At 37.8% G+C, this 19205-nt stretch overlaps 1 protein-coding gene across 9 annotated transcripts in view; it reads right to left on the bottom strand.

Moving 5' to 3' along the window:
* Positions 1 to 19205, bottom strand: part of CTDSPL (CTD small phosphatase like) — an 82696-nt gene that overhangs the window by 12227 nt on the left and 51264 nt on the right. For 3 of the 9 annotated variants that reach the window (XM_061474308.1, XM_061474309.1, XM_061474303.1), the window contains 4 exons: positions 14050 to 14082; positions 10616 to 10669; positions 7290 to 7391; positions 2886 to 2942 (listed from right to left, as the gene is read on the bottom strand). In XM_061474308.1, coding sequence (XP_061330292.1) covers positions 2886 to 2942; positions 7290 to 7391; positions 10616 to 10669; positions 14050 to 14082 — 246 coding nt within the window. Of the gene's footprint in view, positions 1 to 1905; positions 2621 to 2885; positions 2943 to 7289; positions 7392 to 10615; positions 10670 to 14049; positions 14083 to 19205 lie in introns of those variants that run through there. The other 6 variants (XM_061474310.1, XM_061474305.1, XM_061474311.1 and 3 more) reach the window with 4 other exon arrangements.

The raw sequence follows: 19205 nt of genomic DNA, 5'->3' as shown, positions 1-19205 counted from the left end.
TCTGCAGGCATCTGAAGCCCCATAACAGACGAGAGGTGCCACCACACGAGTTATTTCCTTGTAAAATAAAATGACAAATAATTTCTAAAGACAAGGTAAATTAAGCTAGAGAAAGAAAGATGGGAGAGACACAAGGGGTGTTCTCAAAAGTATTTTTTAATGTAGGGAAGCTGGTTTATCCAAGCACCCTTTAAGACAATGATTTCAATTGTCCCCCTTACAGAAGAACAAGAGTCTCTCTGACCTATGGATTACAAATGATATAAGGGAAAATAAGCTCCCCAGACTAAAGATAGCCCTTTGAATGCCTCTGCTATACAACAAAAAATGACAATATTTACCATAACTAAAGTCATTATATAAATCAGTCTTCTCAGAACTCTTTCAAGCATACAGCAACTGATTTTGCTATGACTTCTATTTTTGGTATAGAATATCTGAAGAATCTCATCTAATTTCAGATTTCTTTCTCAATGGGCACTTCTGAAATGGTGTTCTACATTTGTTTTCCATGGGGTTCTGTCTGAGGCAGAGTTCAAATAACCACAATAGTCTGTCAAGCAATCTCCTGCTTGGTAAGATACCAGGCTTACTGGTAAAGCAGGTAGGGATACGCACTATGAATAGCACACTCCCACAACACTTCACATACCCTGTGATACTGTAAACAGGTGGAAGTATTTCCCAATGCCAGTGAATAACCTTTTGAGTATATAAACTGCTTAAGAAAACGGACAAGCATTATACATATGACATTCTGACAGATAAAGATTGTTAGTATTGGGTTTTTTATGCCCTAAGTGAATAAGAAATTACAGGTTTCAATTGGGATTCAGCTGTCAAAGCTCTCTGTCCTGTGTGTCAGCCTAAGCCAGAACATCCACTTTCGCCCTCTGGATTGCAACAGTTAAAAAAGCCCTAAAAGGCTGCTGGATGACACTACATTACTTAGCCTGCAGAGGTATTACAAACACAGGAATCCAAAACTTCACCTATTCTGCATACCGTATAAATTATCTTTATTTGAAAGATCACAAATTCCTTACAATTAACTTCATTTCTACCACCCAGATGCAACCAAGATATTCACGTATTTTGGCGATTTAAAACTTGAAAGACAAAGTGATTCAGCAATTTCTTTGAAAATTACATAGGAAGTCTCCAGCACAGCACAGTCAGAGACTAACTTCACTTGACCTTCTCCATCAAGAGCATCCTGCCTCCTCTTCACATTTAGAGTATGCACAAATCCACTCCCCTTGGCCATTTTTAATTCTCCCCCCCCCCACCCCCGCCGGCATCTTGAGAGCCTAACTGCATTATGTTTGGTGAAGAATCTAAAAGTTTGCAGTAGGGAAGGGAAAAGCAACAGGCTTTTAAAGCACTTGACTGTAAAGCCCGAATAGTCTTTTTATTGGGTTTTGTTTCAAGATGCAAATACATAATCTTGACAAGCTGAATGATCACAACCCTAAGCCGTTCAAAATTGTTAGGCAAACTATTTAATTCCCTTTCAAAAGCATTCTAGACAGTTTTAAGAGAGAAAATGTCTGCACTACAGCACCAATCACAACTAAAGCCCACATCAAATGAGGACCGACAGTATCACAATACAAACCTCCCAAAACATCACTTATGTGTTTTAAGCATTCAGCCCTGGTGAACATTACAGGTTTAAGTACACGAGACACCAATTTTTTTCTACATAAACGAGGCACAGCGTAAAAACTGTCAAAGCAGCTATCATTTTAAAACATGTTTCAGTCCACTGACTGGTATTTAGTAATTATTTTAAGAGTGACACATGGGCAGTCTTCTTAACAGGAAATCAAACAAAACTATGAATTATCTTTATGATATATCAATTGTTCCAAGAGCAAAATATGAACTTATTTGTCCAAGTAATTCCTATAAAACCAGCATTTTAAAAAAATATTTAAAATCTCCATTAAATCACATGCAGATTTGCAACTTAGTAACCGCATTATCTGTAACCTACAACAACCAACAGAAGATGTTTCAAACAGTTCGCAAGATTCATATACCAGAAAGGCTCAGCTTCACGTTAACCTGTATAACCAGTCTCCAGCAAGAACTTTAATGTCTGTCTGAAGAGTAAAATGCATGGCACTGTAATTTAAACCATTCAAAGTTTTCAGAAATGACACTGATTAAAGACACCAAGCCATGATACACAAAGGCGACTGATTTTCAAATTACGGGTGTTTTGCATTTACTGAAAACCATTTCACAAAGTCTCAACTGGAGTTCTTAAAGAGTACGACAAAAATTATTCTCTTCACAATATTGTGCAGAGTTTTTAAAGATGCTGAAGTGTATCAAAAGTCCTATCAGAGGAACTTAAAATTATTTACAGGAAGAAAAGGGATGGAATTTAAAGACTGACACAAAATCCTACAAAATGTACGTTCTTCCTTAATACTTTTATAATGCTTTGTCCACATGAATTACATGAATCATATGACTGGCACTAAAGCCGATTTATGTCCCATTTCTCTGTAAGGGGAATGAGAAATGCAGTATTTGTAGTTTTTTCCTAGGCCCACCAATGTTTGAAAACCCATCCTTCGATCATTTCCTGTTTGAAAATGTTTTAAAACTGAAGAAGAGTCAAATATTAAAGTCCTGAAAGAGATATTCTGGAAATCTGAAAAAGTTAAAACTGAGGTTTAGTAGTTAGAACTACACACCTGATCAAACAGCGATGCCTGTCTGGATGACAGGCATTCCAGGGTACACAGCTTTTGTATTTTGGAAAAGGGCAAGCTATTGAATGTAAAGCAGCAAACAGAGAAAGATAATCCTCCGTGACACTGAGGACAATACCACTACTAGAACAATGATAAAGGAACAATGGCACTTACCTGATGTATGGTTCCATCAATTTCAACAGGAACGATGAAATCAGCATTGCTAATTGGCTAGAAAGAATGACAACAAAATAAATCAACATTAAAACCAAGATAATCAGAGGGAAAACCTTGAGAGGGTAAAAGAGAAGAGTACTTACTTCTCAGGAACAAGTTAATAAGCATTACCGATTACACAGATACACTCCGTGTGTGTACCCTTTACACACACAAGTCAGAAGCCTTACACAGCTGTATTCACCAAGTACTGAACCTCCCTCTTCTCTCATATTTTGAGGCATCATACAGTGTAATATACTTTACTGCTTGAATAGCTTCCACTCTACCAGCAAGTGTGTTTACCGGGAAAAACATCTATTTGTGTTAACTCTTTCCTCAGGTCTGCGTGGATGATTGCAAAGAAATTCAGCTATGTGTTTCATTTATTTTACTTTGGGACTTCGATGAGTAATTAATTCAAAGTAAAGACAGTGATAAAAGTAATACCTAATGGTTATATTTGAATCAGGAACTATAACAAGCCTTAAGTTGCATAGTTAACTGATTCTCAAGACATAATCCCTCAAGAACATGCTCTATTAATCAAAATAATCATGTAAAACTGCATTTTTAATTCAAAATGGAAGAGCAGGTCCAGTCTGTCAAAGTCCTTGAATCCACTTTTCTACTCTGTTCAGTACAACTTATTTCTTAAGACTTGCTGTGAAAAACTATTGGTCAAGTAAAATTACTTTAGAATGCAGAGAAACAAAATGACCATAAGGATTCCTATGAAGGCAACACCCTCTCTCAGTAGCAAGGTAAGAAGGAAGATGCTTTACCTGACATCTGCAAGTGCTGTGTCAGAGGGCAAATGAGAAGGTACACTGAATCTACTTGTCCTGACCAACCAGTATTGGCAATCATACTGCCAGAGCAGCTGAGGCTGGAAAACACCATTCTGTCAATGACCACTGCACTAGTATGATCTAAAGAATTCCCCAAACACACGCAGATACAATCTAGATTTTTTTTATTTAGCTGACATCAAGCTACTTCCAAGACATATCCTCCTTTCTGCTTCTAAAAAGGACAGGGGGAGGCTCCCTTCTGTTACCTACATGAAGCTCCTCAGACAGAAGATACTCTGCATCATCTCTGAGAGTCACAGAAAAGGTACACAGAAATGTTTTGAATCTTGAAAGAAACCCAAATGAACTGTCAGAGGCAGGCACCAGTTTTCAAGTGGGTGCCAGTTCTGCGCATACTTTGAAGAGACTTGCACACACTTGAAGAATTTATGTATGCATGACTCCCTCGAGCAAGATAAACATTCTGTAGCAACAGAAAAAGAATAGGTCACTGCAAGTTGCTAAGGTTTTGAAGCCCACTGATAAAACTACAGCTATTAATGAACTTTCTACTTGTTGAAAGTTAACAGGAGCAACACCAACCAGGTGTTGGAGAAAACCACATTCTGTTTAGACAACTTCTTTTGTGCTAACAAATAAAACTCTCCCTTAGACTCTAACACTAACCAAACTCCTCTCTCAACTACCTATTTGCTTTCCCCGCTTGTACTTTAGGTACTACGCAGCTTTCTTGTTGGCACAAGCCATACGGAAGAGAGCATGGACTGGAGTTCTGGACTTCATCATGATGGGAAGACAGGAGAAAACTCTGCAGCAATTTGCTGGATAAAGGTTTCTGGGGTTGCACACGTGAAGCATGTACATGCCTACAGTGGGACCCACACAGATAAGAGTGAAAGAAGACAATGTACTTCCCGTTGAAAATCTTCACTTCAGTTAGAACAGTTTCTATTTAATAAAAAGCTTCAGAGTTTTAAATGTTCTCGAAGTGTTTCACAGCCAGTTTTGAATATGACTACATTCCAGACTTGCATGTGGTTTGATTCATTTTATACAAAACCATGTTTACATCTCCTTGATTCAATAAATTATGAATTTTGCCTCTATTATTGTTTTATGATGGGAATGATAACTATACTATCTACTCCTTTTTTACTCTTGCCAAAGCACCCCAAACTTTATTCCTTTAATATGCACTTAACATGAAAGACCAGTACCTCCTTAAAGCTTCACAAATATGCAGGGGCATAAAAAGACAAGAATTACCCTCCTTCAGATGTTACTGCTTTCATAAAAGAGCACTTTAAATATTCTGAGTCTCTGGTTGCGTCAAAGAAAAAAATAATTCTGCATTTGAAATATGAAGCTCATTTCATAACAGAATTATGAATTTTAAAATATTAGGTGTTTTAAATAAAGCCTTTTGTACTAAAAATCACAAATATATGTACGCTTTTACAGCTTTTAAGTAGGGACCTGCCTGGGAGAGCAGGCATATTCTTGTGGAGGGCAAAAAACCCAAACCAAACCCCAACCCATTAAAACCTGAAAGAAACTGCAAAAATAAATTGATTACTCAAGGCAGAGCAGTGAGCATACAGGTATTAAAACCACTTCTCTTCTAGAAATCCATTGTCATTTTTTGACGACCACAAAGGACTTACTTCAGCTGAAGTATTTCCCTTTATGAAACAAAATCCAAACAGCATTACCAACAGTGCCAGCCACTAACAACTAAAGCTATTTCCTCTGACACTTGGTTTTCTCTTACATACTCTCATTACTGGACTTCACACATTAAGATAACGCCATCGTAGCCATTAAGACTCTAATACTGCACAAACTCCAACATTTGCCTAATGCTGTTTAACTCACACAAAAAAGGACCATTTTTTTCCCTAACAAAAAAAATTACTCAGTGTTCAAGACTAAGTAGAACAATCTTCTGATTTTTCTTAAATATCGATTTAACATCATTTAAATACCCATTAAATATCATTTGAATAAATGGGATGATTAAAATGAGCCCGTTACAAAAGCACTTTGCAATAAAGGCAAACCTCAATCCTGCAAGAAAGGATTTACACTATGTCAACCATTCAACATGTACTTCTTTAAAATGGTTAAAAAAGAGAAATTAAAAGCCACCTAAATTGAATCTCATTTTGTTTCAAAATCTAGAAAAATTACAGTACAAAGTTACCCACAAAATTCAGAAAGCAACTTTTACTTTTATACTTCAGCTAACACCATGACTAATACTTCATTATTTTCACATAAATGTGGACTTTTAAATTCAGCTTTCCATCCCTACTTTTTGTCTCTTATTTTATTAGGAAAGCACAGTCCCTCCCCTTCCCAAACCAGCTGTGTTTCTAGTATCCCTAAAAACTCTTTAGTCCAAGTTCAGTCTTGGTATAGAAGACAAGGATCTGGAAGTGAGGTTAAGAGGTTGATGTATACCACCACAAACTGTTCTATACAATCAGTCACAATAAAGATAGAGAAGAATCTTACTTTCAGTTTGAGGCACAGAAATATTTGTTCTAGTATCTCCATATAAGGTCTTCTTTAAGTCAACAAAGACAAGCTGTAGCCAAATTCTAACCACAACATGAATTATGGTTTGCATATTTAAATGCTGGCAATTAAATATTGCAGGATTAAAATGCTGAGTTTATGCTAGCAGTGAAAAATGGAGTGCAACCAAAACTAGAAGACAATGAAGGTGGTGGTAACTCGAGCTTGCTACTAGTAACGAAATATACTACTGATTCTTATAAATTCTCAATTCAAAGTATGAAACTAGCAGATGCTTTATCATGTTTGACATTTGCTAATCAGAAATGCCATCAGTACTCTGAGCCAATTTAAGTTACTTGTATTTCTGAATTCTCCTATTCTAATTTTAGCCTTAATTAAACAATAGAAAAATACCACTACTTCCACCACATGCTGAAATCTGAAAGATTATATAAGTTGCTTCTAGAAGATGACTGACTCATCAGCAACAGTTAAATGCTAATTGCTTTCCTGTTGTGAAAGCTAAATATGTAAAAAACACTTACTGCCATAGGGACAGCAGCCTGAAAGGGAAAGCAATCTTCTCCAGCAACAGTGCACAGCAATCACTGGTGTCAAAATCTACTAGGTTGAGGTGTATCTACCCAGCATGAAACTGTGCTGAGTTTTTGCTCTCCTAGACTATGACATTTAAACATCAAAAGTAAAATGTGTTTTCAGAGCAGGAAGTTTTGTACCTGTTACAATACAGGTTCTTGGGGAACAGTTACCATTTAAAGCTATAGAGTGTAACTATCCCAGGCCTTACTGCAATCTGTGACTTTCTCAGAATCAAGTATATAGTAATGTCTGTGTTATTCCCTTACAGCTAAATTAGGATGAATATTCATAGAAATAACAATGAGAACTACCAGGCATCCTAGGAGAGCCTGTAAGACCGGTTAATGTGTTAAGAGGCTTAACAGTTCCTACAACATTCACTGACAGATTCAAGTTGCAAGGGATCGCTTTTGAATTTTCTTACCTTAAATGAACTGTGCACTAAAGTTTCATCTAAATCAATGACCACACACTTCTTCCCATAGTCTGATGCTGTCAGTTCTGGCAGGAGGTATTTAGCTGGTGGCTAAAAACAAAAAGAAAAGAGAAAGACAACAAAAACCAGTAAAACATCTACTGAAGGGGCACTCTGCCAACATTACTGTTCTAGTATTTACTGGAAACTGAAATACATGACTCTAAGTTAAATGTATTTCTTGGCTCATGGCAAGTACATGTATGGAAATCAATGGCTCATGCAATACTCAGACTTTTCTTTCTTTTTTTTAAAATGAAACTTGTTTAGTATGATTTCCAAAGCACTGGAAATTAACATGGTTAAACCACCACCACCAGCTAAAAAAAAACCCCAAAGAAAAACAAGACATTTGGTACAGTATCTTTTTCCAGTGTCCCTCTCCCTAACTGCCTCACTTTTGGTTGCTGCTGTCAACCCATTCACAGTCAATGATACTTCCAGTCATACCACACTGACGAACATTTACACAAATTGTTGTTTCTGTCTGCCATGAAAGATGCTAAAGTGGAGAAACCAATCCTGAAGGAAGATGCCATTATCAATTTTATCTTCCAGGACATGTCTCCACTCTCATTTTTACCACTTGTGCAGGTGCTGACCAACAGCTTTTATATGGATTATGTTCCAATCAAGGTATTAAAAGTGCAGTAAAGAACTCAAACGAGGCTCTTCTACTGTTTGCTGCCCTTACTATAAATTGGTACCAATTACATGAATTGACAATTTTTCTGTAAAGCAACACAGAAAGTCACATACTCTTCTGATTGCTCATTCCACATTTTAACATCTCCATTTGTAATACAGTTATATTACTTTAGACTTTGGTACTGGGTATTTCCCAAAATAACAGAAATAGGAGAGAATGTTTCCCTTTGCAGTGGAAACGCTGCTGGCCACTCCTTTAAAGAAGGGGGTTTTGATAAAGGAAAATGACTAGCTTCATAGAAAAGTTATCAGTAGGGAGAAGCTCAAGACTGAGAGCAAATTAAATTAATTAAGAATTGGATACAGAACTCTAACTTCATTCTTTTTCTAGCTTATAATCTGTTCAGACAATGTTTCTCTGGTAAGGAAGAGTCTATCACATTTTTGCTCTTTCCAGCAGCCTTTTGCAGAGGTGCTTGCAGAGACCTGAGGCCACCCCTTCAAGGACAGCGGGTGACAAACAGATGAGTTAGATACCATCTGAACACCCAAGAGTGCCAGAGACAGATTATTAACCACGGACTGATTTCTTAAATTGACAGATACTGGCCAATGATGCCTGGTAAGATCCTGTCTGAATGAACTAATAAATGAGACTCTGGACTTAAATAGAAGCGTCTTTAGCTAAAGCATAAGTTATTGTGAGATTTTTTAGAAATGCTCACTTGATTTAGATTTTTTACAATTAACATCAACAACAGTTTCTTCGAGTAACAAAATGGAAACTGCTTTGCTTAAAAGCTGCTTGTGTCAATGGATTTTTTCTCAGCACACATCTGACAGTGACCTTCAACAAAAAATAAAACTTCTGCTTAATGCCTATGAAGTATCCATCCATCACAGTAACTTCCCCAGGCTGGAATTTATAGGACAGTCTTTTTAAGTTATAGACAGTCCCATGTACACGTTACTTCAGTAACTGCTTGAGCTCTACCTCTGCTTTTTGAATCCAGGACCAGATCTAAAGAATTTTGGTTTCTCACTCCTATTTTAAAAGTATTTCAAAGGTATTTAGGTATCCCACATCAATTTTTTATAATAAGAAGGATCCATACTTGCAACCTAAATAGATCAAAAGCTTATTGAAAGAAAGTATCAAACCCATTTAAACACAGTAATCTTCAGAACTCGTGTTCCGATACTAACTTCTTGTCTATAAAGATGACAAAAAAGTAGGTACATCCCAAGAAACCTTAAGAGTACTTTTAAAAGAAAAATAATAGTTCAGTTAATTTTTGTACTCTTAAAACTGTTAGTATCTAGTTTGAATTGTTGACTAAATTAACATGCACAAACAGCTCAAAGCCAGCAATTTCTTCTGCTATGTGAATTCTTTTATCAAAGTGAAAATATCTGTAGGTATGGAAAATATATAGAAAAACATATTCTTCTATATAAAAACACACATATGAAAAATATGAGCACTGTTCTATCACAGATATCTGTTATTTATCTGGAAACTAGTATGCCTGTTATCAATAAAAGGCTGGACATACACTAAGGACTACAAAATGTGAGAACCTTCAACTCTGGGAACCTGAATTCCATGAACGCATGGTGAGAAACAGCCCATGCTCATCAAGTTCATCCACCTACACCTCTGTTTTCTCAAAAGCAGCATCTGGGAGAGAAAAAAGCTTACCCACAGCATCTATACAGAAACACTGGTTACTGCTGGAGTTTCTCTCCCTTTCCCGTACTGCTTTTGGAACAAATATGTAACTACTGACCTAACTTCATCTAAAGACTACACCTCAAGGTTCCTCCTGGAGAAAGTCTCCCACTTCTTTTTAAAGCTTTGGCTTCTTGAATTCAATCTGATCCTGTTTTCAAAGACACATGGTCAACAGTTGGCACATTTGAAGATAAGGAAAAATAAATATTCTATTTTAAAACCTGTATCTCTGTTACCCCCAACTCTGAAAACACATCTGCCACCCTGATAATCTAAAAGGGATAAGGAAACTGTATTGATGCTGAAGGCAATATAAGAGGCTGCGAAACATAAAGTGCAGGACTTTGGAGCAAGGATGACAATTTTGAGGCTTTAGGAACTTAAAACAATTTGTACCTACAGTATCAGTTAATTTGTTCTGCTGTTCAAGCTTTCTGATCTAAAGCAATTTCCACGTGCTGAGTATCAAAGCTTTCAGAGAGAAACAAGCATTACTCAATTTTGTATTTTAATTTCCTCACTAATGGAGACATATCCAAGAAGAGTTCCAATTACCAGCTTTCCATCACAGTTAATAGTGAATAGTTATGGATCTTTGATAACTTCCTTTTTTAAACATAGTAGCTTTAAAGGTATCTAGGATGATTAAAAGAAGTATTTAATTGTGGCTAACAGACACTCATACTTAATATGCAATACTCTCCCAAAGACTGCAGACTTCCACAAAACTCAGCAGAGAAGTAACATGTGCTATCTCAGTACTGTTAAGTCCTAGCTTGGTCTTCAATTCCAACAAGACATAAATTGTATACAAGTTAAAGCTTTTAAAACTAGTCACTGTTTGGGACTTAGGCATTCCAGCCAGGTCTCATGGCTGATCAGCTTAACAGACCTTGTAGTGAAACGACTGCTGCACTGCTTCAGTCTCGTGGAAATAGTATATTCCCTAAGGAAAAAAAAAAAAAAAGGGGGTGGTGGTGGCAAGAAACAGGAATTTTGGTTGAAGCATAAACAGCTGGTCAACACAAACCTTTCAGAAATTTACTGTATAAAACAATCATAACCTTTCTTCCCTGTAGGGCCGTGTTTCCTACAGAGGCAAGTGTCAGAATTAATAAGCCCTTTCTTTGTATACTGGAAATGTTGTCTAGCCTAAGTGCAGCACATTAATTTGCTGTTCATGTTCCCTTCAATTCACACTTTCAGTTGCACTCTACATAGCTGACAGCTTCTCCCAACAGTTATGCACAGAAATACTCTAATAGAAGATAAATTATTCCCACTTAAACAGCTGCCAAAAGATGCTAGTTCCTGTTACAAAATGGTCAGTTCACAAAATTTCTTCTAGAAAAAGCTGTAACATGAAATTGTCTAAGTGTAGGTGAGGACAAACAAAAAAAAACAATATCCCAGGGCTGAGACTTAACTTCTGCGTAAACTTTGAGGAGCAATACTGGTACACTCCTCAATACCAGTTTGAACAAAGAAAATGGACACTTCAACTCATTGAAGAAGGTCCATGAGTACGGCTTCGTATTTCCATCTACCTTTTCATTCAAAAGAATGAAAACAAGTGTTGAAGTTGCTATGGGCCTGCTTTTATTTTTCTACCATAGTCCACGAAGGCACAAGCATTCTGAACTACACTTCATATATTTTTAAGTCAAGTCTATCATACTGTGTCAGCTGGTATTGTTTCGTTTTGTTTTTTTTTTTTTTTCCCCCAGATTTTGTGTTTATTTTAACCTTAAAAATTAATCATTTTGCACTATCAGGGAATAAATCAATTATGCTGCTGTTTAATCTATGCCTTATCTGAAAACAGTTTCAGAATACAAGATACAAAAAGGACAAAGTTCATCTTTAGGAAAAAAAGCAAAACCCAAGAGTCAGACAGTTTGTTTTCTGAAGAACCTAAGCAGAAGCTGGAATGATTCTGGTTTAGCAGTTATCTCTATCAATAACCAATTGAAAATTCATATTAATTCAAGTTTTTAAATTAAATGTAACTCATACAGAAAAAAATCTGACTGAGCAGCAGATATACTTCACTAATTCACACATATGTACATAAAGCAATGGAAGTTTTCAAACATGTGACCCCAGCAGGCTGACAGATTTTACACATGCATGAAAACCTTGTATTTTGACTGGAAGCTTCAACTTGAAAGTTTAATGAGCGGGGAGTGGGCAATGCTCTTTTCAGAGTTGCTAAGGAATTATCTAAACATTTGAAGAGATCATACTTGCAATGAGCTCTATGAAAAGTAAACATCTAACTTAATTGTGACCAAGCCTTTAGGAGATATTTCTCCTAGTATGTACAATACATACAGTTCAAATAGCCTATTTCTCATCCATGACCCTGTGTGGCAGAGCATCAAGAATTTATGCCTTAATGGGTCTTAAACACACGGCTAAGAGTTGTCTCAGAGTGAACCTCTGGGCTGCAGGACTCAGGACAAATAGCTCTTGTGAGACTGGCAAAGAGGACTGCTTTAGTTTTAGGCATTTTTCTAATACAATGTTACATCTTTGTTCCTACGCTTCCTCCATATGCAGCTCACTTCTGTCTTTATTTAGACTATTACATACTAATGCTCGCTGGCTTCTGTTTGACAGCCAGAAGCACTCTGATACTCGGACAGTAAATGTCACACAACTGCCTGCAGGTGATGGTTGCTTGACAACACTTTCATGTCCTGCTGGAAGAAGGCATCAGATAGCACTGGAGAAGAGGGACGAGTGCATTTAAAGTCACCTGCTCACCGAGAGCTCTAGGCATGACTGCCTTATTAGGGTGCTGGGAATACAGGTCAGCAAAGTAACAGTTGCACTAAAAAAACAGAATAGAAGAAACCTCTTGTATTGTTCATTTTCCTACCACTAAGGGAATCTAACAGAGCACTGCTTTAACAGCGCAAAGACAGTGTTCTGAAAAATTGTCTCATTTCATGTTTGCACCTGACAAAGCTGTGCTCATTTCTCATTTCAAAATTTTGTTCTGTTTCAATTCTTACTTCTTTAATATCTACACTTAGTTAAAATTTTATTCCAGGTCAGAACACAGCTGGAACATGTTTTATATTTGAAGAACTACTACTAGAGCAACTACAGTCACTAAACAGTATCTGACGTGAAAGGAGAAATTTAGAAATCAGTATTTTCATACATCCAAAGTTTCCTATTCCCAAACTTGCATACATACAAATTATATGCATGTACATGTGTGCATATGCATACACATATGCATGCAAACATATGCATGAGATGTACTAGAAGTAATTTCATATTAGAAATAATATGTAAGCAAATAATTAATAACAGTCCTTAAATCCAAGGAAAAGCAGTGAAGGAGGTATGTGATCCACAGTTTTAGTGAGCTCCTGACACTACTGCTGCACTGCAGCATGGACAGGGCTCTTATGGGAGGCCTTGTAATGTTACAGGAGAAGGAAGGAGAAAGGAAAAAAAAAAAAAAAGGTGTCTTAGGGAATAGCCGCATCTTTAGAGCTAACTAATACCTCAGGAAAGTGGGCTGTGACAGTAACTCCACACATTAGTGCTGCTATTTCCTGGAAAATTCTGCAATAATGAAGTATTATAAACAGCAAAGGAGATCAAAAAAAATTTAAAAAAAAACCAACAAAAAACACAAGTAAAAAAAGAGCAGCTTTTTGCCCAAAAAAGGTTACACTTAATTAAATTCAAAGCCTCAGCTTGAAGAACTTTTTTCTTTCCTTTTATTTAGTTTTGAAAAATAATTCAGATGCCAAACAGCATTCCAAGTTTAATCCAAGGAAGATAAGGAGAAATAATAAAGCCCATAAAGCAGCAGATACTGAGAACATCATCTTCAAAGAGTGCAGTAATACAGCTATGGTCAGTGTAGCCTTTGTTTTCCTAAAGTGTCTTGTTTCAAACAAATCATGCAGTTTCTAACTCTTCAACTCAAATACAGGAAAAAATTAGAGGAAAAGGTTTTTGTAACTGTCTCTCATATAGTGCTGATAAGTCACCTTTTGTCTCTATTAAAATAAGCAACTACAACTTTCATGCTACTTGAGGCATTTTCAAAATGACAAAACCCCCAGAAATGAATTTAACTGAGATCCAATACAAAACTCATATAAAACCCAAACTCTTCTTTTAGTCCCGGTACAACACATGCAGTTCAATTCATCTCCAAGTCTACATTACAGACAGAACATAAAATCATTTTATTAACATGCAACACAAAACAGACCTGTTAAGACTGCAACATAAGATGAATCAAAGCAAAAGTTATGAAAATTATTAAAAAGAAAAAGGGATAAAAATACATACACTTGGTATAGGCATGACCTGCATCTGGTCACCCTGGGGAAAAAAACAAACAAAAAAAATCACTGTAAGGGTAATGGCTTTTAAAGGGTAGAACAAAGGTCTGAAGCAGTAAATGTAGCACTCAAACATTTTAAACCAAAGGTTCAAAGTATTCAAGAAACCAGGGTAAAAGAAAAAAAAAACTAAAAATAAAACCAGGATCTTGCATTTTAGTTGCTGAAATGATGTTAGTATACCAGTATTCATGGTTTTTAGGAGACTGGAATGGTAAAACCCATGCTATGGTTAATAAGAGATGATAATAAGAAAGAACCTGTATTTACTGTAACTTTTTTCAGCTTTAAAATCTACTAATGGGTATATTAGTCTATTTTCACTGCAGCAACAAGAGGCTTAGATAGATCTTGGTAGCAGGGCAGGAGCTCACTCCTTGAAGTTAACTTCACTGGAGACAACTGCCTCAGAAAAAACATTTTCAGTTAGGCAACAGCAAAATGTCCAAGAAAGAAACTACGCTCAAACTAATCCAAGGAATCTCTCCCTTCACCCAGAAAGAGGCAACAGTATCAAGTGTTCTTCCCATGGTCTCACTTCCGTATTTGTATTTGGGAGAAGGCAAGACAGACTTGGTCAACTTGACCTTTTCTTCTCATCCTGGGACATGACATATGGACACAAAGACAGCTTCCAAATGGAGAACAGCTAGTAAGGGTCACCAACTCAAATATACGAGGTTTTGGGAAGTAGGAACTGTATTTTCTAATCTCTTTAAAAAGTACTTGTTTTCAGGTGGGCACAAAAGGAAGCTGACCCTTCTAGCCCAAACATAGCTTAGGTAAAAGATTTTATCCTCTAATTACTTGGACAACACAGGCTGCTGACTACTGAAAGTTGTTGGACAACACAGTCCTCTTGACATGGACAGTGGGATTGAGTGTGCCCTCAGCAAGTTTGCCGATGACACCAAGCTGTGTGGTTCGGTTGATACGCTGGAGGGAAGGAATGCCATCCAGAGGGACCTCGACACGCTTGTGAGGTGGGCTGATGCCAACCTCATGAGGTTTAACCATGCCAAGTGCAAGGTCCTACACCTGGGTCAGAGCAATCCCAGGCACAGCTACAGGTTGGGCAGAGAAGAGATTCAGAGCAGCCCTGCGGAGAAGGACTTGGGGGTGTTGGTCGATGAGAAAATGAACATGAGCCGGCTTCAGAGTGTGCTCACAGCCCAGAAAGCCAACCGTGTCCTGGGCTGCATCAAAAGGAGCGTGACCAGCAGGTCGAAGGAGGTGATCCTGCCCCTCTACTCTGCTCTTATGAGAGCTCACCTGGAGTATTGTGTGCAGTTCTGGTGTCCTCAACATAAAAAGGACATGGAACTGTTGGAACAAGTCCAGAGAAGGGCCACGAGAATGATCAGGGCACTGGAGCACCTCCCATATGAAGACGGGCTGAGGAAGTTGGGGCTGTTCAGCCTGGAGAAGGGAAGGCTGCATGGAGACCTCATAGCAGCCTTCCAGTATCTGAAGGGAGCCTATAGGGATGCTGGGGAGGGACTCTTCATTAGGGACTGTAGCGACAGGACAAGGGGTAACGGGTTAAAACTTAAACAGGGGAAGTTTAGGATGGGTAAAAGAAGGAAATTCTTTCCTGTTAGGGTGGTGAGGCACTGGAATGGGTTGCCCAGGGAGGTTGTGAATGCTCCATCCCTGGCAGTGTTCAAGGCCAGGTAGGACGAGGCCTTGGGTGATACGCTTTAGCGTAAGCTGTCCCTGCCCACGGCAGGGGGGTTGGAACTAGATGATCTTAAGGTGCTTTCCAACCCTAAGGATTCTATGATTCTATGACTATTGAAAGAGCTGGTTTCAACATTAGAACATCCTCTTCCAGCTGAGAAGTCTTGTGCTCACTTGTTTTGGAGTCTAACATGGTGCTGACGCATCCCTGATAAACAAAAGGTAAGTCAATACTATTTTTGAAGTCCTCTTCTTTATTGCTAGAACAGCAGAAACTCTTAGTAACATTTAACCAAAATCTATTGGTTATATATTTCTATAAAAGCAAACACAAGAAATGGTAAGGATCTAAACTTTCCTCAAGGAAGTGGCAAAAAGAAAAAAAAAAATATGTAATTTGGCACATTAACGGCCTGTTAGTGGAACATAATCTGAAGTTCATGGGCCATTTCAGAAAGGAGGACTTGAGTAGGTGCCAGTCAGATTAGCTGGTGAGCAAACTGTTATCAAGGATATAGTTACACAGGCAGAACACAGACTGTAAACCTGTGTTTTGTTTTGAAGGGCATTTTTTGTGTTCACTGGTGGAGAATAAAATACGACTGGAGCTTCTCTTCTGTCAATAGATGAAAACAGTATATGAGAGTAGAGGCATACTGGCAACTACACTACAAGATTATCTCAATTATGGACACAAATATAGCTGTGTACCACGTTAGGTTTTCCCACAAACTTCAAGAGGCACTCACTGTGGCATAACTGGCTTTCTATTTCAGCAATCTCTTGAAGCAAGAGCTGTACCCCATGGTATTACTGTTAAACTTCATGACTTTTGTGGGAATCCAGAATCTGACTTGCTAAAAGACTTGCATTACTGTTTATTTTTCATGCAGAATTTCTTAAATAAAAAACACCAAGGATGAAACGTGTCCTCCTAAGAGGAACCCTTAAAGTATCTATGCCAAAATCAAAACGGTAATGACAACTGGAAGAACAAAGATAGAGGCAAAATTCTGCTGCTGAAGTGTACGCGCTGATGAGCGGGCAAATGCTTTTTAAAAACAAGCCTGCTATGGGAAACTTTTAAAAAGTGTCCTGCCTCATTTCCTGATGTCTTGGAACAGGAAGGGAAATAGGTCATAACAGTATCGTTCGAAACAGATGATAGATGACTACATTTGTTGAAGTCTTTACATGAGCTCCTGATGCTGGTAACAGGACAAAGCTGTTCCTGGAATGCCAAAATTTCCCTATTGTATCATTAAGATAACCCAGGAACTGATTTGTTCAGCCATTGAAATAAGGGGGTTTATTTTTTTCATGGCACAATACATACAGATGAAATGATAACTCCTATCTTTTCCCTTAGCTACCTAATTTTAGTTTGAGACACATTTTCTGTACTGTGTCTGTTCATTAATGCTGTCTGTCTACACTTGAGTATAGGATCAATGAGCACTAAGTGACAGGCCATGCTATTTGGTTTTTTTTTTTTAGAACAGTTTGTATTCAAAGATAAGGAGCTATTTCATTTTAAAGAATAACCCCTTTAAAGAAGCTGCTGATCAGAACATGCTCATTCCTTTAACACAAAGCTCATATTAGACCATGACAGGTTCTTTTAAAAAAATAATACAGCTACTATTTTACTCTTTCAATGCTTTGGAATATTGAGCTTTGTCTCAATATAGAAAACTTTTGGGGAGGCAAGTAAGGTCAGAATGAGTAAGCAGAGAGAGGGGAACAAAACATCGCTAAGGGGGATTCTGTCTTCTAAACAGACCTGCCATACCACATGCTGATGGTGATCAACCATACAAGTCACTAGGAATTTTCTTGCTCTGACCAATGAAGGTTAAGCAGGAGAAAGGGTACTATTACTTGCATTAATCTCAATTATCTTCCTCCACACTGAAGAGTGAGACTGGTTTCCATGTCTGTTTGGAAAGCATGCCATTAATAGTCTCCCCCTCAGAGAAAATGCTCATGTTGCTCCTCTGTGTCTCTTGGATGGAGGAGATACTACCTTTGGCCTCAAGAATAAGCTCCCTGCAAGCTATTTTTATTGCTCTGGTGACCCATATTCCTGTGGAACAGAGAAGATTCTTTTTCGTGCACTGTATTATAGAGATCCCTGAAGTAAGAGTGTTGGAGACATAACAACAGGTCATCTAAACAGCTTTCCTGCATCACCTTGGAGATGACAGCATGGTGCAGCAAAAAAGCAGTGTGAAGAAGGAGACCTAACTTTTGCAGTGGTTAGGATGGGTGAGGTGGAAATTCAAGGACTTGACCTTTCTGGCTTCATTCCTGTTACAGGGAAAGCAACAGGGGCAGCTGCTACCCCAAGAATAAACCTTCTAAATCTGTCTTCTTCCCTGTTGGGTGTGGATCAGGACCTTCTCCTCTAATCCAACCAACATAAAAAAACCTGTTCCTCATTCATGCTTCATCTTGAACACAAGCCATCTGCCCGATTTGGATCTAACTGTGAAACAAAAGCAAAAGATGATTCTAGTGGAAGTGGGTTGTAAGTGAAATGGCAAAGTGTCGATAGACTTGTCAGAGCTCCCTCACCCACCACATGACTGAAAGCAAAGGGAAAAGAAAGAGCTAGTTTGAATCCAGCATTTCTCACCTTTATCTAGATCCCTCCTTGAAACCTACAGATGAAATCTGTGTCTGCAAACACTCCAAAATGCCACTAACAAACTTACCCAGAAAAAACAAAAACCTAAATCGAGAAACATGTCCAGAAAATGCACAAATTGAGTCAAGTTGCTAACTGAAGAACAGAAATTGAGATTTGAATTTATTTAGGGGAAAACAAAAAACACTTCCCTCTCCCAACACTGGCCCCTAAAAATAAAATCCTGGCTGGGAGGTGTTGGTAAGCTGCCTGCTGCTGAGGAGGCAGGAAAAAATTAGCAAGGATTTCATGAGTTCTGAACATTATGTGCTCCCAGTGACACATCTGGCTCAGGATCCAAGCTGCAGATAGGCTGATATACCCACTGTAATTGATACTGCATCTTAGAGTACATTTTTTTGCTGCACTAAAAAGCTGCTGCATTTTAAGAAAAACAAATATACAACAGTTTCAGTAAATACAAGTTATTATTGAAAAAATGTATTGAAACTTTATAGAGACAGAATGGACCATTCATTACCAGTATTAAAGTCACACTTGGACAAGCAGCTGCTCTGTGAGTAGAAGGTTTAAAAATTAACTCAATATTTTAAAGAAGTTTTTGGGATTTTTTTTTTTCCTAACAGAACAGAAGTCAGCACTTGAAAACCCCTGTTTATTCAAAAACATGCTCAAATTGGTGTTCCTTCCAATCCTACAAAGAAGTGACTTGACAAGCATAATCAAGTCACATTATTTGGCAAGAAACTAAATGAAGCACTGATGTATCTCAA

The sequence above is a fragment of the Pezoporus flaviventris genome, unplaced genomic scaffold (genome assembly GCF_033815535.1).
Source record: "Pezoporus flaviventris isolate CSIRO_AGI_PZ_B2104156 unplaced genomic scaffold, CSIRO_AGI_Pfla_v1 ptg000079l, whole genome shotgun sequence".
Classification (NCBI taxonomy): domain Eukaryota; kingdom Metazoa; phylum Chordata; class Aves; order Psittaciformes; family Psittacidae; genus Pezoporus; species Pezoporus flaviventris.
The sequence above is the reverse complement of the archived record's forward strand: the minus strand, read 5'-3'. Positions and strand labels throughout refer to the sequence as shown.